The sequence below is a fragment of the Lepidochelys kempii genome, chromosome 8, assembly GCF_965140285.1.
Source record: "Lepidochelys kempii isolate rLepKem1 chromosome 8, rLepKem1.hap1, whole genome shotgun sequence".
Taxonomy (NCBI): Eukaryota; Metazoa; Chordata; order Testudines; family Cheloniidae; genus Lepidochelys; species Lepidochelys kempii.
In genome coordinates, this window is record NC_136387.1 from 6549719 (window position 1) to 6576003 (window position 26285).

Below are 26285 nucleotides of genomic sequence, written 5' to 3' on the forward strand. Positions count from 1 at the left end.
CAGGAGCATGTTAAAAAGCAGTGCTGGATGGAGCTATGGTGGCACCGGCATGGGCCTGCTCCCATTCAAGAACAGGGATAATGTGGAAGGCCAGCTGCAACCCTGAGCAGCTGCTCGTTCCAGGGAGGTGGTGTTTCCCCAGGGGGGATCCAGGTGCTGTCGGGAGTTATCAGACACCAGTGAGATGAGTTTGGCTGTCTCTGTTGCACGTTTCTATGGGGCTGCATGCACAGGTGGGAGCCAGGCCCGGGTAAGTGATCTGTATCAGAGGAAGTAAGGCAGGAAGCTTGCACTGGGTACAAGTCTCTTCATTTCCTTGCTGCAGTATTCACAAGCAGCCCCCTCCCCCACCCAGGGCCCAGGGGAGGGGCCCCATCTATGCAAGTAACCTTGCACAACACCCCCTTCCAGCACAGCTCTACCCACCGTCACACCACGGCAGGTGATGGCCACCCTTTGTAAAGCCTGTCAGTTCAGCTGCTCTCAGCCCTGAGCCCTGCACGTTCCTGGTATTTCACTCTCCGGGCTTGCCGTCTTCAGCATTTGTGGATAAAAGCCCAGTTTTTGGAGCTGGCCCTGAGAAAATATGGCAGGGGACGAGCCTCAGTGAAAGAACACGTCAACACCCCACTGGGGCTGGCCAGCGAAGACCAGCAAAACTGCAGAGTTCTGTGCCTCTTGGCCAGTTTGTGGCCAGACAGTGCAGCCCATGCTGCCTGGAGGCCAAGGGGTGGCTCCGGCTGGCTCTTGGATCCCTGCCCTGCAGCCTGACTGCAATGCAGGGGTAGGCTGTCAGCCAGGAGCCAGCCAGGCCTTTTACTGCGAGCCGAGCTCTCCCATTGGCGATCTGAGCTGTGCGCTCTCCACCCACACCAGACATTTCTCTCCCACCCTCTCTGGGCAGCGCTGCAGCCAAGAGTGTGCTTTTGGAAAGAGAACAGGAAAGCAAAGGGGGCTGAAGAGGCTGCTATGCAGAGCATAAGAATCATAAGTAATTCTCAGAATCACAAGTAAAACTGTGACGATGCCAGATGCTTCTGTAGCATCTCAAAGCACTTAATTCATGTTTGGAGAGCACTCCTGAGACAATACTGTTATCACCCTTGTTAGCAAGGGGGAAACTGAGGCTTGGAGGAGGTTAAGTGACTTGCCTGGGGTCATCCAGGAAGTCGGTGGCAATCAGTCGAGAAGAGAACCCAGAACTTTTGACTCCTCGCCTCTTGAGGAACAATGAGGCAAGCCCACCCTTCCTGCTGCCCCTGGGCATGATTGTGGTGTCCGAAATCCAGCCGGACGACCTCCCCACAGGCTCCTCTGGGGCTGTGCAGGAGAAGAGCTTCCCTATTTGAATGCAGTTAGCTTTGGTCGTTCGTACACAGGCTTTGTGGAAGTGGACAGGATGGAAAGTAAAATGCATTCAAAGTATGTTTTTGAAAAGTGCTCCCAGCAGGAGAGCCCCTTCCAAATTGCTGCTTTGGGGCTTTGCCACTATTGAATTTTCCTGAAACACGGAGCGTTGGCTCCAGGAAATTGTGTGTGTGTTGGGGGGCGGGTGGGATACCAGTTGTCCCGAGATCCGATGGGTGTCAGATAACACTCAATAGACTCATTCATTTCCAGGCTCCATTATCCAGCTGCTCCTCTCCCTCTGTCATCCTCTGCTTCTCTCTAGTCCTGAGGAAAATGAAAATGGCTCTCCCTCTGTGGTGAATCTCCTCCCTGTGGGGACGGGGTGTCCATTGCACGGTGACCGGCAGTGACTTTAGCGGTGAGGGCTTGTTCCCGTTGGTGTGAAATCTATCTTAAAGTAGGAGTACAGTGAGCTGCCATGGAAACCAAACTGTATTTCCTAGGGTCAGGTCTCTGTATGTCTCCGGCATCCGGCTTGATTTCTAGTCTAGACAGAGTGTGGGGCCCCTGAGAGGGAGCTGCACGGTGCGCTGCAGACCTTGAAATGTGGCACTTGGTTCTGGCCCCCAGCTCCCCTGAGAAATAAGGGACTGATCGAAGCCGAGGAGAGATTCTGTCTCTCGAGGGCCTGCGGGATGAAATGGGGAACAGGGAGCGAACCAGCCATGCTCCAGAATGCAGAGCAGCCCCGTCCCGCCCTGCTGGGTCTCTGAACACAACACCGCATTGCAGGGGGGTCTGAATTGTGAGGTCGTCACTTGTAGCAGGGGCTTTCCCCATCTGCCATTGGCCTCTGCTGCTGCCTCAGTTTCCCTTCTCCCCCTGGTAAGCTTCCCACTGCAGGCCTAGTCATCATAACCCTCCCCTTCTGGGAGTTTGGTTTATTAACAGCGTTCAACAAACAAGCCGTCCGCCCAGCCTCTTGTGCGTCACAACCTTCGGTGTCGGGCTCTTCACTCTGTCCCTGCAGTGGCTTTCCCACCATGGACTTGCTCTCCCTTAACCCCTCCTCTCCAGCTCCTGCCCCCTGCAGGCTTGTGCTTGCCAGGACTTCTGCCTGGGAGCTTTGGAGAGCCCTCTCCAGCCCGCTGTCTCTCTCACAGGCCCCATATACAATGTCGCCCGGGACTCACTTGCCAAACCCGGTGCGGCTGAGCCCAACTCCCTTGTGTTCTGACAGGGCCAGCATTGGAACTGGTGCACTGGGACGCGTATGCACCCGGGGACCACTGCCCTGCTCCACCAGCCCCCCCGCCCTTTCCCTGGGTGGCTCCCCTGCTTGGTAGGGCTGCCCCAAGATTTTGTAAGATGTGTCTGAATGTCTTGCGATCTCTTTGGGGCCAGCGCAGCATCCTCTCCTCATGGGGATGCAGCAATAGGACCCCGAACTCTGCCTGGGGCATCTGGACGCTATCGTAGTGCAAAGGAGGATGACCCGCAAGGTGAGCTCACCACAGGGTGATGCCAAGCCACGATGGTGTGACGCTGTTCCAGAGGAAAATGCTGCTGAGACGGTTGGCATTCCGCGGGCTCCTCATACCAAGTGCACTCACTCAGGCAAACTCCAGTTGATTTCAAGGACTTCGTAAAAATGGCTGAGCATGCCAGGATCTGGCCTTTGGGTTCCACTCCTGATGATCCTGGGCTTGAACGGGGCTTAGATTCCAAATAAAACCTGTCTGCTGGTATGGTAGGTGGCTTCCTGGGGGAAGCCAAGCACTGGGATAGCGGGGGTGGTGCAGGCCCGGCCTGAGGTGCGTTGTCAGAGTCCTGGAGGGGAAGCTTGTTCAGCTCTGCCTGCTCTGTACCTGTCCAGAGCAATTCGTTCCTCCCCTAGAGGAGTTCTCCAGTAAATGAGGTGCGTAAGCGAGAACAGCAGGGAAAGCAGAGGGAGAGCAGAATACAAGGTGACTGGAGCAGGAACAGGGGAGCTTTTGTATTCGTGGCAAAAGCTGAATCTTCCTGACCTGCTCCTGTGGGGTCTGGTTGTTTTATTGTAACCCCTGTTGCCATAGGAACGCTGAGGTTTAATTACAATAAGATGAAAACACACAGGGCCTGATCCAAAGTCCATTGAATTCAGTGGGAGACTTTGCATTGACTTCAGTGGGCTTTGGGTTAGGCCCATTGCCTATGTAAATTAGTGCCAGCAGAAGGAGGTCTTAAAAATTGAACTGGGCCACGACAATGACTTGTTACCAGCAAAGCTACGAAGACTGAGTGTCCGACAAGAGACAGAACACCCCGACGCGATCAGCCAGGGACAAAGCAGCCATGGGCCATTGCGTGATGCTCCCCAAACATGGGCTCTGGGGAGGGATCATCTCCTGCCAGCCATGGAGAGCTCAACCCTACGAAGCAACAGCAAGAGCATCTCCAGCACTCAGGATGCAGGGAGGGAGAAGGGGTCTCCTAGGTAACCAGGTCCCCAGCCCCACGAGACTTCAGTGCTCTGTGCTGAAAAGCCACTTGCTCTAGCAGGCGTTCCTTTGGGGAGGGGGCTGCCAATGGCGCTCCAGATGCGGCACTGGTCCCCTTGGGACCACGCTCTGCTCCTTGCTGACTCAAGGGCAACTTACTTTGTGTTTCTTCCCTCCCTCCTGTCCCCTTCCTGTGTCTGTCTGTGCCAGGCTGCCTGGCGTGGAGCAGAACGCCAGGGACCGAGAGCAAAGCAAAACTGGCTGCAGAAAAAGAGGCACTGTGTATCTAGATGTGCATGGGCTGCTCTCACTGGTGAATGCTGGTGATTTCTTGGAATGATGCTCCGCAAGCCAGCACAGGGCAGCAGGATTTCCGCCCTCCAGGTCTATCAATACATGCAGAATGGCTCTAGGGAAGAGAGGGGATGAAGGGCAGAGCAAATCTGGGCAGCATCTCTGCCCGACAGAGGCATCCGTGCCCTGCAGCAACTGTATTGTGTGTGTGTGAGCCTGGCCAAGCCTCGGATAGGGGCCAATAAAGGACATAACAGGCCAAACGTCTGTCCTCAGTTACGCCGGTGTAAATCTGGAGTAGATTCCCTGACTTCAGTGGCAGCACTCCGGATTTACATTGCTGTGACTGAGAGCACAAGCGCCATGAAAGCCAGTGTAGCTGTTGGGTGAATATTGGGTCATTTTGCCTGACGTTTTTCTTTTTTTCCTGCAGCTTCCTCTTCCTCCTCCCCCATTGATTCTGATCCAGAAGCTATGGCGCCCACCGGCAAGGTATTGTACTAGCTCCAGTCCATGGGACGTGTCGTAGCACTGGTTACCTCCTGCCGACTCCTCTGCAGACATAGAGAGGCTCAGGGATCCCCCGTGCACCATTTTGTCCTTGGGACAGATTCACTGGTTCACTCCGGTTGTTTTGGGCCTCTCTGGCAATGTAAAGCAGCCACAGTCCTGGCTTAAGGATTGGCTACCAAGAATCCATCCCATATTTTGCCAGGGGGCCATGTTAGTGAAGCTAGCACGTTGGTACTATTCACTGACCCGTCTTGCCATAGGAGTACTGGTTAACTCAGCATTTCTGCTCAGGGTGGGGGCCGTTTCTTTGTTTCACACAGCTTTAAGGCTGAGAAGCAGGAAAGCAGTCACAAGTTTGGCAGCTGGCGTTGCTTTTCATCCATGCGGCTTGAGATCTTGCTGACAGACACTGTTTACAGTCTTCGTCCTTCGGCTAGCACTCTGTATAAACACAAAGCAGACGCACAGTAAGATCCAAATGATTGTGATCTGAGTGGGGCTGGAAAGAAAGACAGAGGGGAACACAGAAGGAAAAAAAGAACTAGTAGGAAAAAGAAAGAAAGGAAAGTAGAAATAGAAAAAAAAAAAAGGGGGGGGGGTCAGGAGTCTCTATGGGGACAAAAGAAGTGGCGTGTACAAAACTTCTTATTCAGCCTGCGGAGGTTATAGATCAGATCAGTTCATGGCCTGCAGCCCAGATTCTGGTCTCAGCTACCCCAGTGTAAATCTGGAGCAACTTCACAGAAACCGAAGGACTGACTCCTGATTTACACTGGTCTAATGGAGATCACAGCCTGGCCCACTTCCCTGGTTTTCCAAGCAAGTGGTACGAACCCTGTTTTTAAAATGCTGGGGGTGACGGTTGTGGCTGGATGCCAAGCGTCGGTCAGGTGCTGGAAGCTCAAGAAGTTCTAATCTAGAGCTTGTTGCCAAACCTTTTGTTGTAGTGTAGACTGGGGGAGGAGTGTGGGCGAAGGGAAGGGTCACCACAGCTCCCCTAGCCTGGAGCAGGGACAGCCATCTGGGCGTGACCTTTAACAGCCACAGGTGGGGGGCTGTTTGCTACAAACCCTGCACTTATATCAGATTGAGGGAAGGGTCCTTCTGCCTGCTAGGCGCTGTCCTTAGTGGGCACTTCAGCGATCCCACTATGTCCCAGCCTGGTCTCTCATCACACCTAGAGGAAACCAATCTGGCAACTCCTCTAAAGGAGAACGACCCCCTTCTGCTAAGAGAGCAAGTCCCTTCACCCTCTGCCACCTGGCAGCTCCATAAGCCAACACCCACTCGCTGCCGAGCCCCGGAGGGGCGGAGAGGTGGAAAATCCCCTGTCTCTGGTGTCAATGAGGTCTGCACGCACCCACGCCTGTCACTGCTGGAGGGCAACTCCTGCCACCCGATCCCTCGCAGCCCCCATGGGCACCTGTGGCTTGCGCTTCTTCCCACTGCAACGCATCCCGTAGCCACTGATCAGCGTGTGTTATGTCTCCCTCTGCGTGCCCGATCCACACAGGTTGTGGGTCTGTTAGAGCCCCTCGCTAGACAGCCCAGCTCCTTAGCTCCGGCTGCAGGGCCTTGTGCTCCTGGATCTAGAGGGCCCAGTTCAATCCCAGTGCTGGCCAAGATGGTGGCTGTCACACTGGCAAGGGGTCAGCACCACTTCACTTCCTGGGAGCATCCAGGTGTCCCCGCAGGACACTTAGGAAGGAGGGGTGGGGGGGAAGCTGGCGTTCTCTCCTCTCATCCACTGGGGAAGTCCTGTCCCCAAAACAGGAGGAATCCCTTAAAGCGACAGACAAATATTCACACTGTAAAGAGAGTGACCCCCACCCCCGAGAGAGAGATGGCAAGAGCTTAGGGTGCTGGGTGGGTGAGCATGTGCACCCAGCGATCACTGGGCCCAGGTGGATGCTGAGGCTGTGTGAGGAGAAGCGAGTGAAGCTGTGTAGGGAATTCGGCTTCCAGGCAGCATGGAGCAGCCTGCCTATTTATAGCCTCAATGGCTCCAGCTGTCTAGAGGCTGGTGTGACTCAGAAGTGGGGGATGGGAGCAGGAGGGAGTCTTATAGCCTATGCACTAATTAAAACAGCAGAGCAAATGGGGGGAAGGAAGGCTCCCCTCATTCCCAGCATCTCGCTCTGCTGCTGCCCAGCAAGACAGGAAATAGGGGGTGGGGGATGTTATTGCCCCAGGAAAGCTCACTACTAGCATGGAGCAGCCTCTGCTTCCCCTCCCCCCATTCAGTGCCAAAGGGGCCCTCCATTCCTGCTAAGTGTGTATATATACAGCACAGTTTCGGGCTCCTGCGGGCTGTTCCCAGCTCTGCTACTGACGCGCTGTGCAGCCTTGCCCATGGCACTTAGCCTCTCTGTGTCTCAGTTTCTCCACTAGGCTCAGAGTGGTGTGGCTGTGAGGGTGAACAAGTTAATGTTTGTAAAGCACATTGGGACTACAAAGTGCCCTGTCAGTGCTGGGTACTATTAAAGTCTCTGCCCGAGTGGTGGACGCTGAGTGTGTCCCTGCCAGCGTGCTCTATGCCACCCCAGCTCCCAGGCAGAAAGAATTTCTGCTGGTACCTGATGACCCAGTGGGCCTCTGCTCTGAGTTCTCCCCTTAGATGAGTATCCGCAGAGAACATGCCCCACCCCCACACATTCTGCTCGAGTCGGTGACAAGCGGCTTGGCCTTGTAACGTTTATTCATGTCTCTCCAAGGCATTTGTGTGGGAAGCTGCTCACACTGGGCATAAGGGACCTCAGGAGCTTCCTTATGGGAAAGCATGGATAAAGCCTTGAATCACCCGCAACATGATCCTGCCCTAGCAGCAGGGACAGCGATCGGCATCTCTTATTAGCCATGCCAGAGGCTCTGCACACTGCCTCTGGGAGAGGATGGTGGTTAGAGCAGAGATGCCTGTACACATGTAACTAAGAACAGGCTCACAGTCTCCTGCTTGAGTCACCAGACCCTACTGTTTGCTTCTCCCCTGCTGTGGTCTCTCTTCTGTTCCTTGAACTGAACCATTGTGGTGGTTGAGTGTTGCTAATCGGGTGTCATAGCTGAGGCCCTACTGGACAGCAGTCTACAGTTGTCCTGCTTCTGTGTTCTTGCACGAGCTCTTCTGTAGATGATTCTGCCTCTGTGGTGGCTGATTCAGCACTGGCCTGCGAGGACGGTGGCTAAAAATTAGCCAGGCACCTTGAGAGAAATCCTAGTTTCTCCAATTTGACTTGACTTCTTAATTCTTAGACTCTATTCCTCTGCTATAACTGTGCATGGTGACTTGCTAGCAACATGGTGCATAGGAATTGCCATGGTGGGTTGGACCGTGGGCTCCACCTAGTCTAGGATCCCATCGCTGACCTTAGCCAGTACTAGATGCTTCAGAGGAAGGTGCATGAAACCCCAAAGGAGATAGTGATGGGACAACCTGCCCTTCAGGGAGCCTCCTCTCAGCCCCCCGTGGCTGGAGGTTGGCATATGCCATGAGGCAGGAGGCTTTGCATCTCTCCAAAGCATTTTGTTTTTGAGTGTTCACTAGAACAAATTTGGCTGGGCCTGCTGTCCATATCGATGGCCAAGCCCACCTGTAGCCTGGCTTGGGTAGTTGTGCTAGAATGGCAGAGCAGCCGCGCACGCTGGAGCAGCGAGGACTGCAAAGACAAAGGGTTAAGGGAGGATCCTGGGGCCTGATCCCTGTAGTTAGAGCAGACCCAGCTGCCTCAGCGAGACCCCCGAAGAGGCCCGGAGCACAGATGATTGCCGCACCGTTGGCTGCTGGCCGAGCTGAGTTGCCTCGCTCCGGAGAAGGGCCAGGCTGGAGCAGAAACAAAGACAAGGTCCCATCAGGGCACAGGGAGGTGACTTGTCTGGGAAGCCCCCAGCTCTTGGTAGATCTGGGCCCTGTTTTCCCGGAGTTCCCCTGTGGAGGCTGGATGGCAAGCCCAGTGGTGGAATTCAGCTGGGTGGATCAGATGTTGGGTTTGCCCCACACGTTCACGTTGCCGCCCTCATGCCAGCTCTGGCCAGGCAGTGGAGAGGCGCCTCCAGCTGGCTCTTCCCCATTTGTTTCTCGTTTCCTCTCTCTAGGCTGGCAGGTACAGGGGCTCCGTGAAGGAGTTCCCAAACTTCAACGCGAGCCAGGATGCAGAGGCACTGTACACCGCTATGAAGGGGTTCGGTGCGTACATTCTGCTGCCGGCGCGCTATGGGCCCAGTCCAATGTCCGTCGAGTCTCCAGGGGTCTTGACGTTAGTGGCTTTGGAGCAGGCCTTGTGCGAGCATCCTGCTAATAGCCGCTGGGGCTGCACGGCCGGGTGTGAGCGGAATGGAGGGGTGACACTGGATGCCCTGGTTGTCCCTTTTCTGAAGGCAAGGGAGAGTATTAGGGGGAGAAGGCCATGAAAGCACCTCCTAGCCCTTCGGTATTGCCCCCTCTGGCGCTGGCAGGCAGTGCACATTGCATCACCTCCCTGTGCCTCCCTTGCACAGTGCATGTGTTTTCAGGGCACTGCTGCTGCCTGTTTCTGTAGGGCGCCGGAGTGGCTTCATGATGCACAAACTACCCTTCCTATGGGAAATGCCCCATAGCTTATCTTTTTTGGGGGGGAAAGGCAGGACATGTCTGCAATTTATCTGGGGGCAGGCAGAAGGCACAGCGCTTCAGTCTGGATCTGACCTGGGATAGTCTCTGGTGCCCAAGTGCAGGATTCCCATGGGGAGAGTGAATGAATGGGGCATTCCCTGTGGTAGCATGCTATGCCCCCCAACCCCTCCCTTTCCCCAAGTGATGCCCCTGAGGCCAGTCAGTCCATTGCCCTGTTCCCAGGTAGGCCAGCTGTGGATGGGTGCACCCTGGTTGCAGCTCTCTGTCCTACCAACTCCAGCACAGAGCTGGAATCTGCTTCTGGTCCAGGCAAAGCTGGATCTTAGAGCAGACCCAAATCTAGGCAGTGGGACGAGGGTGACTGACCATGTCTCCCTGCAGGCAGTGACAAGGAGGCCATACTGGACCTGATAACATCCAGGAACAACAAGCAGAGAATCGAGATCAGCCAGGCCTACAAATCACTCTATGGAAAGGTAACCCCAGAGAATTGGACAGTGCCAAACCCTGCTCTGTGATCCGCAGGAGAGGGAGCCTTTGCTGCTTCCTCCAAACCAGAGCATGCAGGGTGTACAGCCCCCTGCTTCACCCTGTCCCTGCCAGACTGTCAATGGGCATACAAAGCAAAGTAAAATCATTGGGAAAATTCACTAGCTAATGGTAGGGTGGGGAAAAGCCTTTGGATACCCATGGCCAGCCTGGACTCTGCCAACAGCCCTACTGAGAAGGTCGTGACCTCCTCCCAAACATCTGAGGAGGCTATCTTCATAAGTCCTTTCTCCTGGAGAGTCTGCCACTCATGCATTCTTCTCTCTCTCTCCTTCTCGCACTCCCTTCTGTGCCCGGCGGCCAGGACCTGATCGCAGACCTGAAGCGGGAGCTGACAGGGAAATTTGAGAGGCTGATTGTGGGTCTGATGCGGCCCCTGGCATACTTTGATGCCAAGGAGATTAAAGACGCCCTTCAGGTAAGGGGCAGGAAAGGGCACTCTCTGACCATCCTGGAATACAGTATGTGCTACAGGAGGGGTTCTCAAACTGGGGGTCGGAACCCCTCAGAGGATCGCGAAGTTATTACATGGGGGGTTGCAAGCTATCAGCCTCCACCCCAAACCCCGCTTCATCTCCAGCATTTAAGTGGGGGTCGCACTCAGAGGCTTACTGTCTGAAAGCGGACACCAGTACAAAAGTTTGAGATCCACTGTGCACCCTCTAAGGGCAGGTGTACTTATCCCCACTCCCCAATACAGTCCCCCAGAGGTTGCCCTTCTTGGGTGATACCCACCTGGCATCAGCGCATGGCATCTCACATGGTGGTTGTGTTTCCTGCCTATAGGGCATTGGCACCGACGAGAAGTGCCTGATTGAGATCCTGGCATCCCGGACCAACCAGCAGATACACAACCTGGTGGAAGCCTACAGAGATGGTGAGCGTGGGGGACAAGGGCATCCCGGCTTCTCTGGGGCCAGGAGGCCAGCAGTCACTGCCCTGTGGGCAGGGGAGGATTAAAGTCAGATGGGATACAGGTTCACCAGAACTAGAACATCCCCCAATAGCCTCTTCCTGTGGGCTTCCCCCCCCCCCCCCCCCGCCGCTCCTGAGATAGACTCCTCCACTCCAAACTCTATGCAAGTTTCTTGGGGGCACCTCGCACATGGGTGGGAGAAGGCCTCGCGCTTCCCAAATGTTGCTGTTGCCTTTGTGCCTAATCTACCCGGGTGTCAGTAAGGCATTTGCTACAGTTCCACATGAGAAATTAGCACAAAGTGCAAGGTCATGCATCTAGGGATTCACAACAAGAATTTTTGCTATAAGCTGGGGATTTATCAGTTGGAAGTGACAGAGGAGGGGAAAGACCTGTGTGACAGGGAAGTGTTAGTACCTTTATACAAGGCACTGGTGAGACCTCATCTGGAATACTGTGTGCAATTCTGGTCTCCCATGTTTAAGAAAGATGAATTCAAATTGGAACAGGTGCAGAAAAGGGCTACTAGGATGATCTGAGGAATGGAAAACCCACCTTATGAGAGGAGACTAAAAGAGTTTGGATTGTTTAAGTGGTTCTCAAACTGTGGGTTCAGACCCCAAAGTGGGTTGCGACCCCGTTTTAATGGGGTTGCCATTGCTGGCTTAGACTTGTTGGGGGCCAGGGCTGAAGCCTGAGCCCTACCACGCAGGGCAGAAGCCGAAGCCCAAGGGCTTTTCAGCCCTGGGCAGCAGGGCTCAGGTTACAGGCCCTCTGCCTGGGGCTGAAGCCCTTGGGATTTCCCCCCACACCTGTGGTAGTAGGGCTTGGGCTTTGGCTTTGCCCCCACCCTCTCCAAAGGCAATGAGGCTCAGGCTTCTGTCCCCCCTCCTGGGGTCGTGTAGTAATTTGAGAGAAGTGGGTCGTGGTGTGATGAAGTTTGAGAACCCCTTAAGCCTAACCAAAAGAAGGCTGAGAGGAGATATGATTGCTCTCTATAAATACATCAGAGGGACAAATACCAGGGAGGGAGAGGAATTATTTAAGTTAAGCACCAATGTGGACCCCAAAACTAATAGATATAAACTGACCATCAACAAGTTTAGGCTTGAAGTTTGGTAAAGGTTTCTGTCCATCAGAGGAGCGAAGTTCTGGAGCTGCCTCCCAAGGGGAGGAGTGGGGGCAAAAAGCCTAACTGGCTTCAAGACTAAGCTTGATAAGTTTATGGAGGGGCTCGTATGACATGACCACCTACAATGGTGTGTGGCCCAGCGGTGACTGCCTGTAGCAAAAATCCCCAACGGCTGGAAACAGGACATTCGAGGGGAGGGCTCTGAGTTACTACAGAGAATTCTTTCCCAGGTATCTGCCTGGTGGGTCTTGCCCACAGGCTCAGGGTCTATCTGATTGGCAGATTTGGGGTGAGGAAGGAATTTTCCCTTGGGTCAGATTGGCAGAGACCCTGGTGGTTTTTCGCTTCCTCTGCAGCATAGGGTCATTTGCAGGTTTAAACTATGAATTCTCTGTAACTTGAAGTCTTTAAACCACGATCTGAGGAAGTCAGTAACTCAGCCAGAGATTAGGGGTTTATCACAGGAGTGGCTGGGTGAGGTTCTGTGGCCTGCAACATGCAGGAGGTCACACTAGATGATCACAATGGTCCCTTCTGACTTTAGTAGGAGTAGCTGAGTAAGAATAGACATTACCATTTTCAACCTAACCAGTATCCCTTAAGTGACTTCCCACAAGATGTCAGAACATGTTAGTATTAGAGCTGAGTGGGTCTACTATTTATTTAATTTTCTTTCTTTCTTGATATAGGAATTTGATACAGTGCTCCTGTCAGATCATTTCTAAGTTATTATCTGAAAAAAAAATTAGAGTTTTCAGTTGTATAAGTAGCCCCTGGAATCATGGTTAAAGTTTCCCCTCCCCGCAATAAATCTGAAATGGTGCCCCTGTGGGCAGGCACGGAATTCCCCCCCGCCCATGCCCAGCGCAATTGGCTTGACTGGAGCAGCCCCCCAAATATAGAAGTCAAACTAGGCCTCCGGTGTTGGGTCTGTGGGGGCGAGGGAGTTGTTGGCAGGGGGCAGTGCCTCTGAAATGGGTTTGGCTTGTTTTGGACTTGCTGTGAGAGGCAGGGCAGCTTTGATTGCACCTGAGAGGGGGTGGCATGCTGGACAGCAGCTCCTCGGAGCCCAGTGCCCCATACATCCTTTGAACCCGGGGTCTGGATCCTGGGACCCAAGGAATGTACCTTGTGTTGGGCTCCGGCCTAACCTGAATACAGAGCTGACGTGCTTTCCGTTTTCCTTTCCAACGCTCCAGCCTATGAGAGGGAGCTGGAGGCGGATGTCTTGGGAGACACCTCGGGGCACTTCAAGAAGATGCTCGTCGTTTTGCTTCAGGTACACTTTGATCTGTCCGCCCCTCCCCGATCCCCTCTGTCTGTCCGCTGCCCTCATTCCTCTGTGACTGAGGCGCTGGCCTCTTGTCTCTGATGCAGGGCACGCGGGAGGAGGATGATGTCGTGAGCGAGGACCTGGTGGAGCAGGATGCCAAGGTAAGTGTCGCTGAATTGAGATTGGCTCACTTCCCTGGCAATCACTATTGCACAGCCAGTGACTGGGAGGAAGAATGATGGGTCAGGGCCAAAGAACAAGCTTTTTATGGCACTGGCTGGATCCCCAGCCAGTTCACATCGGAGCGACGCTGATTTATACCAGCTGAGAACCTGGCCCCTCCGACTTCAGTTTTAAACACATTTTTTTTGTAGTTTATTCATTGCTCTGCTGTGTGTCTGGGCAGCTGGAAAGGGGCCCAAAGCCCTGGCTGCGGACACCCCATACCGGAAAAGTTCAGCTCTGACCTCTGGCCCATGTTTATCAGCCCTTCTTCAGCCTCTCAAATGCTGTTGTGGGCAAGAGCCACCCAGGACCTGCTTTCAAACTGAGTAGAAAGCTTCACAAACACGCATGGCTGTGGGCCAAACAGGTTATGAACCTAGGTCTCCAGCAACCAAAGGCCATTGCATCTAATTCACTGAGCCCTCCTCTGCAACTGTTACTTCCAGTCTTGTGATCCTGCAAGAGTTGTAACTGGTTTTATGCACACAAACACAGACACACACACACACCAGCCTCTGTTTCCATGTGATCTCGCAAGATTGTAACTGTTTTTTTGCACACAGACACAATCAGATATAGCATGGGAGAAGGAAGGCAAGACAGATCAGATTTTGAATTGACAACGTCCCTATAGATGAAGTCAGTTAAACAAATGATCGAGCCTGAAGCATTCCATGCAGCTGAGTGAGACTGGGAAGGAGCTTTGCCTTTTTAAGCAGTGGCATTAGGGATTGGAGCTGGCGCTGAAGGCAGGTGTTGAGCGTGTTCGTTCTGGGTTGCATGGCCAGGAGTTTAGCACTTTCTGACTCTGGGCTTTTGCTGCTCTTTTCGCCTCTCTACAAGGATCTTTTGGAAGCTGGCGACCTGAAATGGGGCACAGACGAGGCCCAGTTCATCTACATCCTGGGAAACCGAAGCAAACAGCATCTCCGGCTGGGTAAGCTGTTTTCATAGCGATCATGCAATCACCAAACCACAATGCCCCTCCCTCGCTCCCCGCAAAGCAGCTAGCTGGTTCTTGCAGATTCTCTGTGGATTGGCAGTTACATGCCGGCCAGTCTGGGCTCTTGCCATCTGGTGGTCACGCTTGGGAAGGACAAGTAACCGTTTTCCATGAGATCTAATGAATCTGAATGGAGACCCCGGTGCCCATTCCGTCTCTGGCAAAATCTTATCGGGGGTGTTGCTGAGGGAGCCCTGAATGCTCAGGCCTTATGGCTGCAATAACTTGTTCACCCCAAGAGATTTTGTTTCTGTAGAAGTGCTTCATAGCTTTCATTATTGTCATTGGTGCCTCCGCTGATTACAACCCACATCGGTGAGTCGGCTGCTGGGTGGTTGCCTTAAAAGCAGACTTGCTGTGCACGTGGTAGAGTAAACCAGCCGCTGGATGGCTGCCTTCGTGCTGTGGTGTCCGAATGACTCGCAATCTGGCTAATGCACAAAGGGCGGGAGTACGTCTGTCTAGCCCACTGGGAGTGTGTGTTACAGTGGCGGTGGAGCAATTTGTATAGTCGGGGTGCTGAGAGCCATTGGACATGACTGTAAACCCTGTATATGATGGAAACCACTTCAAGCCAGGGGGTGCAGGTTACAGGGACCCTTTATGCTGGTACACAGAGGATATGAGTGATTACAGCCCCAAGCTATAGGGTTTGGCGGTTTTATCTCAAGCTGTAGGAGCCCACGCTTTTAGTTCTGGAGGTCCCCGGTTCAATCCCCAGCATGTCAGCTGAAGATTTCAGGTGGCTGACACATTCTCTGTGGCCAGTGAGGGTGTACCACAGGGACAGCTGCAACCCTGGCATATGGCAGTGAAGAGAAAACACAACAGATCAGTTCCTCCTCCCACGCAGCAATGGGCAGGGTTACTGAGAACAGCCGGATGCTCTACGGCCTCTTGCCAGCCAAACACCTAAAAGGCAATAATCCCTGCCTCTGAGAGCCCCCAGTGTGCAGAGTGGTGTCTGCTCCCCCACAAAGGCGCTGGCCTCCATTTCCCCCGCCTGTGGGCCATGCCAGTGTGGCTTGTGACGGGGCCTCTCTCCTGCTTTCACCCCACAGTCTTTGACGAGTATCTGAAGATTTCCGGGAAGCCCATCGAGGACAGCATCCGGGGCGAGCTGTCCGGGGACATTGAGAAGCTGATGCTGGCAGTGGGTGAGCTGGTGCTGTCTTGTGGAGGGGCAGGGCTGGAGGAGACACTCAAGCCAAAAGGGTCTAATGTGGGGACTTAAAGTGAAGGGCCCGTTTCCATATTTTGACAGCTGAAGAAGAGACCTGAGCACTCTCTGATACCGTGATCCCACTGACGTCACCTGGTGTTGTGGGTGCTCAACCCCTCTCAGAAATGGGCCACTTTTATTTAGGTGCCTTAACATGGATTATGGGGCCTACTCCAAAGCCCACTGAAGTCCATGGCAGAATTCCTGTTGGTATCAATGGGCTTTAGATCAGGCCCCAGGTGCCCATCTTGAGGCACCCAAGTTTGAATATTTGATGCTAATCCCTGTGGAAAAACACACTGGGTCCCCCCACGTATACCAATGTGGGACTTGCCCGACTGCATGAGGCCACGGTCTGTCAAGTCTGGTGTCCTGTCTCAGAAAGAGATTCTGGGCGGACAATCAATGCAAGCCCAAATCCTGCAGTCCTCCTTCAGTCCGTACCCCCGTTATTGCAGGGGGTAAGGAAGGAGGAAGAGCTGTGAGGTCCCATGTCTACAGGAATGACCTGTAATCTGCAGCAGGAAAATAGAGCTCCAAGATTTGACCCACCATTAAAAAGACCTTTACCAGCTATTACCTCATACCAGCATCTACAATGCTACTCTCATTTCCCTCTAACTAGATTAGCCGACAGCTGTGACATCTGAGGCACCACAACACAATAACATCCTGGCTCTTTAGTGACCACTGTCCTGCGGGTGGGTTACAATACACCTTAGAGGGGTACCACTGTCCTGCGGGTGGGTTACAATACACCTTAGAGGGAGACCACTGTCCTGCGGTGGGCTACAATACATCTTAGAGGGAGACCACTGTCCTGCGGGTGGGCTACAATACACCTTAGAGGGAGACCACTGTCCTGCGGGTGGGTTACAATACACCTTAGAGGGAGACCACTGTCCTGCGGTGGGCTACAATACATCTTAGAGGGAGACCACTGTCCTGCGGGTGGGCTACAATACATCTTAGAGGGAGACCACTGTCCTGCGGGTGGGCTACAATACACCTTAGAGGGAGACCACTGTCCTGCGGGTGGGCTACAATAGACTTTAGAGGGAGCCTCTGGAATTATACTGGGAAAGGAGGAAAACAGACCCGGTACAGAGAGAATAACTGAGGCTGGGGAATCTGGGGCGGGGGGGTGGTTTGGGAGCAGCATCTAATGTGATGGTGGAGGTGTGGGGGAAGAGACCAGGAGCCTGGAAGATTTGAAGGAGTCGGCTGTGTCCTGAGCTGGGGCATTGTGGTTTGAAGGGCTAAGGAAGCCACTCTCCTCTGCTGGCCAATGAGGTCACTGGACTTTTGTGACTCTTCTTGTTTTTTTCACCTTCATTGTTTCTCCTGCAGTAAAGTGCATCCGGAGCACCCCAGAGTACTTCGCTGAAAGGCTCTACAAGGCCATGAAGGTGAGTGGTGCAGGAGGTTCTCAGGAGCCCCAGCTCCGCAGATGCTGTGTCAGGGAAACCCCACAAGCGAGGCACAAGCCCCGTTTACTTTAGTCCGTGAGAGGCAAAGGGGCTCTCTCTTCCGGGCGCAGGCCTGGCAGGGTTCTAACACCCGGGCGGGTGCAGGGAGAGTTCAGCAGAGCATGGGACAGAGGGGTGGGAGCAATCTGGGCAGATTCATTCTGGCCATGGAACTCCTAGCCCAGGCGAGCATAATGATACTGTGCTCATTGCTCTCCTCTGAAACTGAGCCCTAGGAGAAGATTTGCACAGCTCCAGCTCCAGGAGAATTAACCTTGAAGAGGCTTGGGGACTAGCAGTGTGCATGAGCAGAGATTCTGACAATGGGCCACAGGGACGTTGGCTAGCTGGCATTCGGCTGGTTTCGCAAGGTACTGGGAGCCCAGCTGGGTGATTAGCGCAGAGAGAACCGCCCCCGTCCAGGGTTTCACCTCTTTCTCAGCTGGCGAATTGTCTGCAAACAAGTTGTGACTTTCTGGCATGATTGTGTAACTAAGCCGTGGCCTGTGGGGCATCCATTCCAGGGGCTGGGGACCAAGGACAACACGCTGATCCGCATCATGGTCTCCCGCAGCGAGATCGACATGCTGGATATCCGGGAAGTGTTTAGGACGAAGTATGAGAAGTCCCTGCACAGCATGATTAAGGTAAACAGAGGGCACTGCCGGAAGAATACCCAGTAATTCAGCTTTGATCCCAACCACATACGTAAGGAGAGACATGGTGCCAGGGAATCCCATCCTTGCCCCATCTTTTGACAGTGTGGGGAGGGGCGGCAGGGAGGAGGGCTTGGAAAACCAACAGGAGAACGTTGGGGAGCTGTTGAGGTTGATTTTGGCTTTGTGAAAAAGCCTCTTCTCTGACGTGCAGAACCCCTTACTCCCCACTCGCTGCTGAGGCAGCTTTAGGGAGAGACTCTCCAATGCTCCCTGGAATCATCCTTCAGGCATTTTTGGAAGGCTCTGACTAGATTTTTTTTCCCCTGTTGGTCAGGACACCCCCAGAACTGCAGTGAGCTTTGGGGCTCCACCGCCCCAGGCTGGTTAAAGCTCCACCTAATATGTTGCCAAACTGATTTGTTCCTGAATCCACAGTGTGTTGGATGGTGGCACCCCCACCGGCCCCTCTCTGCCTTGTGCCCCGGCTTCCTTTGGAGAATGCAGACAGGAAATCCCCTCCCGCTCATGAGCTACTTTGTGAGACCCAGCGTCACGCCCACATGACCTGCTCAAGCTAGACAACGCCGGCTGAGGCCTGGCTCCGCGATGTGGCTAGAGGCCCATCAGCGAGGTCTGCCCTGTGCAAGTGTGTGGTTTTAGCGTCTCCCTCTGCCTCTTCCTTTGCAGGACGACACGTCCGGCGAGTACAAGAAGGCCCTGCTGAAGCTGTGTGGGGGAGACGATGAGTAAGCACGCCCGCTGCACCCAGTGCCTACCTTGTACTGTCCCGCCAGTTTCCGTCAGGGTCTATGAGGAGGCCAGACACTAGGCTCTCCAGCCTCCTTGACTGGAGCTCCGACTGGGGCCCACCGCAGTCCAGGGAAAGGCACGCAGCGCTGGTCTGGTGCCAAAGTGGAGCGTCCACATCATGGGCTTGATCCTCTTGCACTGACGTCAGCAGGAGCAGGTCCCGTAGTCCACATGGTCAGCGCAACCAGAGGGGTTGTAGTCCTGTCCCAATCCCCTAATATCCCCCTCCCCCCGAATCGTTGCCTCTAGGGGCCCCTGTCAGACGTTGGCTTTGGGGGCAGCCCCACCTGAGCTGAAGCATTTGTAGCTGCCTGGTCCATGGGCTTGAGGGAGCTGCTGAAGGGATGCCACGCTCTCCCGTATCTCCAGCTTGCATTGGCACGGGGCCCCCTCCACATCTGCAGCGGAGTCACTCTCCCACTGGTGATATGCCAGCGTGAAACAGCCTCCTTTCATAGGAGCTGCCCCTGAACGCAGCTGTAAAAACCCAACCCAACTCCCCCCACCCTGCAGGGACGGGGCCATTGTCCAAACCCATGTGAGCCCCAGCACCGGCAGGCACCTTCTGATGAGAAACCAGCCTTGTTCGCAGTCCTGCGGTCCCCCCAGCGGCACCCTATTGCTGCCAGCTGGGGGAAGGCAGGGACGTGACCGGGGGAGCACAGCAGATGCAGGATATGGACTAGAGTGGGTCCCATGCTGTAAGCAATGGTGGGGAGAATGCTTTGTCCTTGTCCCCCCAGTGCTGGGTGCAAGGAGCAGAGGAACCTCCCTGCCCTGTTCCCGGCCCACCAATCGCTCAGGTTCTGGAGCCAGCGCCTCGTCACCTACCAGTGACCCAGAGCGCAGTGAAGCAGCTGAACAGCAGATGCAGTGTCAGCTTAGTGAGCTGGCAGCACCCCGCGTCCTGGCAATGCTAGTGTGAAACACACCTCCGCCCCCAAGGCTCAACTCACCCGCCTCATCTGGTTGCTTTATCCTGACAATGCACAAAAGCCCCACTAGTCTCTCAGCAGCTCTGGGTCACATTAAGCTTCAAGCTGTGGGGAAAGGGCTGCAGATTTGGGTTGGGATGCTGGCTGATTTGTCCTGAGGGGCATTTAGGGACTGGGTTAGAATGGTGGCTGATTTGCACCCAGGGGCATTAAGAACTGAATTGCAGTGTCAGCTGGTTTGGCTTGGGGGCATTAGAGATCAGGTGATAGTGTGGGCTGGTTTGGCTTGGGGGCACTAGAGATCGGGTGATGGTGTGGGCTGGTTTGGCTTGGGGGCACTAGAGATCGGGTGATGGTGTGGGCTGGTTTGGCTTGGGGACATTAGAGATCAGGTGATGGTGTGGGCTGGTTTGGCTTGGGGGCACTAGAGATCGGGTGATGGTGTTGGGCTGGTTTGGCTTGGGGGCACTAGAGATCGGGTGATGGTGTGGGCTGGTTTGGCTTGGGGGCACTCAGCGGTTGGGTTATGGTGCTGGCTGATCTGTCCTGTGTTGGTGAGTTTCCCCAGTTGCTCACTCTCCTTGTGTCCTATCCCCTCCCATTTCAGCGCCGCAGGTGAGTTCTTCCCTGAAGCTGCGCAGGTGGCCTATCGGATGTGGGAGCTTAGTGCAGTGGCTAAAGTAGAGGTCAGAACCCACTCCAATCCCTCCTCCTCTGTTCCCTGCTAGCTTGGAAATCACAGCTTCCTCCCTCTGCGTGCTGGCACCTTCTAACTGGCTGCTGCCCTGGCCAATCGGACGTCTTTACCGTGCATATTAACACCAGGCTTCCCTGATTTGCAGTGATGAGTTAACCCCTGAGGTGCTGGATGCTCCCCCATGCCCAGCGGCAGCACGTGTGTCTACTAACACATGTTGCTAACACTGAAATGCAAGCCTGGTGGATCCGGCTGCATGCTGGTGCTGTCCAGTGCAATGTCAGCACAGTTCACTGCGTGCAACCTGCAGGCTGGCTTCGGTGCCTCACGGAGGTCCCATTCACGTGCAGCAGTGTGGCTCAGGGGGCCTCGTGTTTACCACATTAATGGTGTTGCACTGATGAGGTATGGTGAGGCATCCCAGGGCTATGGGGGGTGGTGATGGGGGTGGACATGCTTTTAACCCCCTGAGGAATGGCAGCGTGGCAGACCATCTAGGAACCTTTTCCAGATCTGGTGTGTGTGACCAGGGGGCTCTGTCCCCAGCAGCGAGGCTGTTCAAGGAGCCCCACAGAAACATTGCCTGGCAGAGTATTAGATGAGGAGCAGAGTTGGGTTGGGTGGCAAGGACCTTCCCAGCCCAGTCAGCTTGTGGAGGGAACGGATGGCTCCGTTCCCTTTGGTGGGAGCTGCATGAGGACACCCGAGGGTAGAATTTGGCCTAATGCAGGAGCAGAAAGACTTTCATCCCGTTTGTGCTGCTGACTCCCAGTTCTCAGCTCTGTCTCTTTGCCTGGCGTGTGAGGTGGTGAAGCCTAGTCTGGCTCTCAGGCAGCATGACGTGAGGATGGTATTTATACAAGCAACAGCACCTCTTCTTTGGGGCTTCTTTGGCTATTTTCTTCCCTGGGGGCCAGTATCTGGACACTGCTGGCTTTGCATCCACACACAGACCCCCAACTGCTTTCTAATCCCACTATCTGCTTTGCCTTTGGCTTGCTGGTTAGCACGCCTTCTCCTCTGTTTCTTCTCCTGTCCTGGCCCAGTGGGCTTCTGGATTTAATCTAAAACCTCTTAACATTTCTGCAGCTGAGAGGAACCGTGCGCCCGGCTTCAGACTTCAATGCTGATGGTGATGGAAAGGTGCTGAGGAAGGCAATGAAGGGACTTGGTAAGTAGGACACTGTGGGCACTGGTGGAAGGTGGGAGGCCCTGTCTCCTCTGTCTTCTGGGGAAATGTTCCACTCCCTAGTGGATTCTAGAGCAGAAAACCCATGAAGGACTGAGGCTATCTGAATAAAGATCTAGAAACCTAATTCTGCAGATCGACTGGAATGAAGAACTGTCTGCATTAGGCTCAGGCCACTGGAGTTGGAGCTGCGTAGAGTGGAAAGCTTGTAGTGAAGGATTTACTCAGAGAATTTGGCCCATTTTCCATATCGCTGATTGTCCCTCAACAGACGGACTTTGTTTTGCATGTTTTCTGCAAACATATTTCAGCCTAAAAGGCATCTGCAAACTCTTCACGCCAGGGAGTATGCCTTCAAGCGTTAGAGATTTGCACGTGTGTGACGGATCACGAAAGTCATGTGATTTTTTTATGTGCCCCCCCCCCCGCCCCTACCACCACCACCATTGAATGGCCTAACTTTTAGAAGCTCCTACACCCAACATGAATTTTATTTAGTTAGGGAACAAACTCTGATTCCTGAGTAGACGATTCTGGGCCATGGGCTCCAAATCCACTTCCCATGAACACCTGGGTTCCTGCACTTTGCTTGTGCACATCTTTGTGGAAAGGAAACAACAGGAAGAGATGAGCACCTGGGTGACTGAGATGTTTGTGGATAGTTGCTCTCAATTCACCCAGCTCTGGTCTACAAGTAGGAAGGAGAGGGGCTGTTTGGGGTGGCCCAGGAGAGGTGTCAGAGGATGTGATGAAATGTGATCAAAGGGAAATTTAGACTAAATATCAGGACATGTCCTGCCAGTGGGATCTTCTGGAGTGTGCTTCTCTCTCTGGACAGCTAAAGCCCATCTCTTAGGTCATTGAAAATTAGACTGGAGAACATACAGTAGGGAACAACCCCTTCACTGGCAGGCTGATAAACTAATCAGGCCCTTTGGTGTCTACATTGAGGAAAGTGTCTGGGATACCTGACACTGGTTCAACTGACTGTGGCTCTCAGAGTTAGCAGTATAGACACTTCGACTCTGGCTGGAGCCTGGCGTCTGAAACCCAGCAAGGGGGGAGGGTCTCACAGCCCAGACTCCAGCCCAGGTCTGTACGTCTGCTCTCCTATTTGTAGCCTTACGAGCCTGAGCCATAATGCCATGGCTGACACACTGTGGGTCAGGAGGAAGCAGGGTTAATGTCAACCTAACAGTTAGCTGTAGCCTCACCTTTCTCCTCGTAGGGGAGAATCCCAGAATCGTAGCTACCCGAGCTAGAAAAGACCCATTAGACTTTCAGTGGGATTTAGGCACCTAAGTCACTTTTGAAAATGGGACTTGTCCTTGTCTAGACACTTGAAAATTCTCCCCCCGCGTGCTCGTTTGTTTTGCTGGCAGAAGGTGCCGTTGCCAGCTTTGCTCAGCTCTCTGGTCAGGTTCTCCCCCGTGGCTGGCAGATGCTGCACAAGTACCTCTGGGGAGTGCTGCCGATTTGGGGTGATCGTGTGACACCACTGCCTTGGATGTCATGAGCATAGTGTCCCAGCCATTCCAGACTGACTCTGAATACCAGGCCTGTTGTTAGAAACGGCCTTAGGGTGGGGAAGGCCTCTGCTCCAAGCCCCTCGCATTCCTGCTGAGAAGGGTCTAGATAGCAGGGCTCCCAGACCCCTAGAAACCCAACTTCCCACCTCACAGGCCTTGTGGCAGCAAACACATCTCAGGAGCTTGGACTTTGCTGAGTGGCCCTGTCTAGAGCCTGGACTGGCTCAGTCTGTGCCTGCCTGTCCTCCAGGCCCATCCCTTTAGTGCGAGGTCCCCTGGTCTTCACATGGGCTGGTTTCTGTGTCATTGCAGGCACTGACGAAGGTGCCATCATCGATGTGGTCACACAGAGGAGCAACGCCCAGAGACAGGAGATCTTGAGAACCTACAAGTCTCACTTTGGCAGGGTAATGACGCTGGCTCCTTTCCCCTACCACTTCCTGCCGCCTTCCCTTCCTTTCTGCTCTTTCCCTTCCATCTGGTTGCTCATTTTCACCTTCTCTTTCCCCACTACTGTCTCCTCTGTCTCCCCCAGGTCTGACAAAACTGTGAAGGGTGGGGGAAAGACTCAGATAGAGTTCAGCATCTTTGTATCTATCCCTTTCCTGTGAGAGAAATCCCAGCCAGGAAGGAGTTGGGTCTTTAGTGGAAAGCCCTTCTGTCCGTTCTCCCCAAATAACCCTATCATTAAGGGCCATATTTTCAAAATGACCCCAATTTTTGGATGCCTCAAGTTTTGAGTGTCCAACTTTAGACAACTTGGGGTTTGATCTTCCAAGAACTGAGCTCATGCCTGTGAAATGGGGTCTCCTGTGGGGCATCCCAGAACGGAGGCACTCATAATGAGAGGAGACACTTGAGAATTTGGGCCTAAATATACTATTTCCATGTCTCCATAGTAGGTGCACTTCACACTCATTGATGGACTTTCTCGTCATGCCACCCAAAGTGCGGAAGTATTTAGTCCCTTTTTACAGATGGGGCACTGAGGCACAGGGTAGCCTAAGTATTTGCCCATGGTATTTCTTCTTTGCTCCCCTCTCTTATTCCTGCGTTCTGCACCTTTCCCCTTGCTGGCCAGCAGGGAGCACTGAAGACTAGGGGATAGCTGTGACTTCCTCCATCACTAGCTGTTCTGAGCTGTGACTGGTGAGGAAGACAGAGTTAAACATCTTGACATCCATCCCCTTTGCAGGATCTGATGGCCGATCTGAAATCAGAGCTGTCGGGAAGCTTGGCCAAGCTGATCCTTGGACTGATGATGACTCCGGCACAGTTTGATGCCAAGCAGCTGAAGAAGGCCATGGAGGTAAATTGTTCGGTCGAAAAATTCTCCACAGCTGTGTCTGAAAGTCAGACATGGTGCTCCCGCTGCACTCTAGCCAGGCTTCCAGAGCTGCATGGCCAATGCACGGGAGCAATGCCATAGGGTGGCATCTTTCATCCAGTTGGCGACTTCCGTTTGCTTCTCCTGTTGCAACAAACTAACAGGGAGAGAGGCAGGGGATGGGCCCAGACCCAAAGCAGAAATAATCAGAATACCTAGCTGTCATACAGCTCTTGTCATCAGTAGATCTCAAAGCACTTTACAAAAGGGGGTCAATATCATGACAGGTGGGGAAAATGAGTCATGGGGAGGTGAAGTCACTTGCCCATGGTTATTCAGCAGGCCAGGGGCAGAGCTGGGAATAGGACACAGGTTCACTGAGGGCCCGTGCAATGCTCTACCCACGGGGCCATGCCAGCAGGAGTTTGGGATAGGAGCTATAATGGGAGGGAGAGCAAAATGTGACAACCTGGGACAGCACCATTTGTCAGTGAAGAGAGAGAGCAGCAGCCCTGGGTCAGATGCAGCTCAGAGACTTGCTGTGGATCCCCTGTGTCGTAAATATCCCCACCCCAACAAGAAAACATGATGACGATAGAGAACCTATCATCCTACCATCTCCAGAGCCTGCTGCAGCTCTCAGCATTTGGAACAGCAGAGCTTCCCTTTAAAAACTGAATGGGCACCTGTAGGATTTTCAGGGCAAAAGGGATTTTTCTTGCCTTCTTGAATCCTGAGAGCTCTTCAAGGACCAGTGGATCACTGAATGCCTAACTGCAATGAGAGAATCCCCTGATAACTATGGGGGAGAGGAACCAAGCCAGCAATCCAAGGAGAATAGTTTCTGTTTGCTGTGCTGTGAATTAGTCATGACTTGCCTTGAGGTCCATAAACACAGCGTTAGGTGTCACTGTCTTGGGGGGTTCTCCAGACTCCACAAATACAGAGGAAATAAACAGAAATGAGGACATAGCAGCAGGGTATTTACCCTGGAGTTACCATGTGCTTATGGATTTTGTCTCGTCAAACAAAGCATTGCTGTGATTAAAGAGATCTTCCTTATTGTGTGACTGAGATGATGTGGAAATGCCCAGCCTGGAGGGTTTTCATCCTAACTTCACCAGCAACATCCCTCTGGAAGGCAGTTCCCATCCTGCAGTGTGCTGTGCGTTGCTAACGTAGGGACGTGCTGTTCTCTTCCCTTTGTGCTTCCAGGGGGTTGGCACCGATGAGAACATTCTCATTGAAATTTTGGCCACTCGGAACAATCGGGAGATCCAGGCTATTAACGAGGCATATAAAGCAGGTAAGGAAGCTGGAGGAGAGATCTTAGAGAAATGCCGGGGGGAATCTGCATGGGCAGTGAGCCTGGGGAGAAGAGGGCTACATTTCAGCGTTATTGAAAGTGAGGGACTCAAGACCGATGCTGCCCAAGCTCCCCCCAGCACAGCTCTGCCGGGGTAAGTGGTCTATGAACCACTGCTGCTCCAGGCTTGGGTTCCTCACACAGCTGTATGAAGGCCTGAAGCCTTCTAGGCATGGCCAGCATCTCCCACATGGCCCTTGCCTCCATTCAGGAGCAATAGAAATGTATGAGGTGCTTGGCACAAGTCCTGGATTTCCTGCACCTCCATCCTCGGCAAACGGGATCCATGCCTGCCTACCCAGGCTCTTGTCTTAGTGCCCATCACCATCGCTTCTCCCTGAGCGTCTGTCATGAGAAAACAGGAGAGCCCAGGATCCAATTCCAAGCCCCTCCCCTTCTCTCCCAAACACCCGCTGCCCTGGACCAGGCAGCTCCATCCGTAGTAACTAGCAGTACATGCCCGTCCTGGAGCCTCGCCATGACCCAGTTACATGACTCATGTCCTACCCTTGCCTCTCCTCGCCCACTCTTCCTCCATCTGGCCCTTTCGTTATGGAATCTGTGGAACAAAGGGCTTGTCCTTTTCCATGTGGGATCCAGGTGAAGGCTTTTCAGCCAGCCTCCAATTCCGAGCACCCACTGTTCCGTGTCCAAAACTGTGCCTGGAAAAGCTATTGTGCGTCCATTTTATGTGTGCAAATAAGGCAGCTGGATACACAGGCCGTAGGTGCAAAGGACTGC

The 26285-nt window shown here is 53.7% G+C and overlaps 1 protein-coding gene across 4 annotated transcripts in view; it reads left to right on the forward strand.

Annotated features, from left to right (window-relative positions):
* The window catches only part of ANXA6 (annexin A6), a 37969-nt gene that overhangs the window by 1968 nt on the left and 9716 nt on the right, over window positions 1–26285 (forward strand). For 3 of the 4 annotated variants that reach the window (XM_073355310.2, XM_073355308.2, XM_073355309.2), the window contains exons 2-18: window positions 4558–4616; window positions 8727–8817; window positions 9625–9719; window positions 10097–10210; window positions 10579–10669; window positions 13040–13119; window positions 13218–13274; window positions 14182–14275; window positions 15403–15498; window positions 16914–16972; window positions 17557–17679; window positions 18379–18437; window positions 20044–20122; window positions 21223–21304; window positions 23164–23258; window positions 24047–24160; window positions 25394–25484. In XM_073355310.2, coding sequence (XP_073211411.1) covers window positions 4599–4616; window positions 8727–8817; window positions 9625–9719; window positions 10097–10210; window positions 10579–10669; window positions 13040–13119; window positions 13218–13274; window positions 14182–14275; window positions 15403–15498; window positions 16914–16972; window positions 17557–17679; window positions 18379–18437; window positions 20044–20122; window positions 21223–21304; window positions 23164–23258; window positions 24047–24160; window positions 25394–25484 — 1438 coding nt within the window. In that variant the 5' untranslated portion in view covers window positions 4558–4598. Of the gene's footprint in view, window positions 1–4557; window positions 4617–8726; window positions 8818–9624; window positions 9720–10096; window positions 10211–10578; window positions 10670–13039; window positions 13120–13217; window positions 13275–14181; window positions 14276–15402; window positions 15499–16913; window positions 16973–17556; window positions 17680–18378; window positions 18438–20043; window positions 20123–21222; window positions 21306–23163; window positions 23259–24046; window positions 24161–25393; window positions 25485–26285 lie in introns of those variants that run through there. The other variant, XM_073355311.2, reaches the window with a different exon arrangement.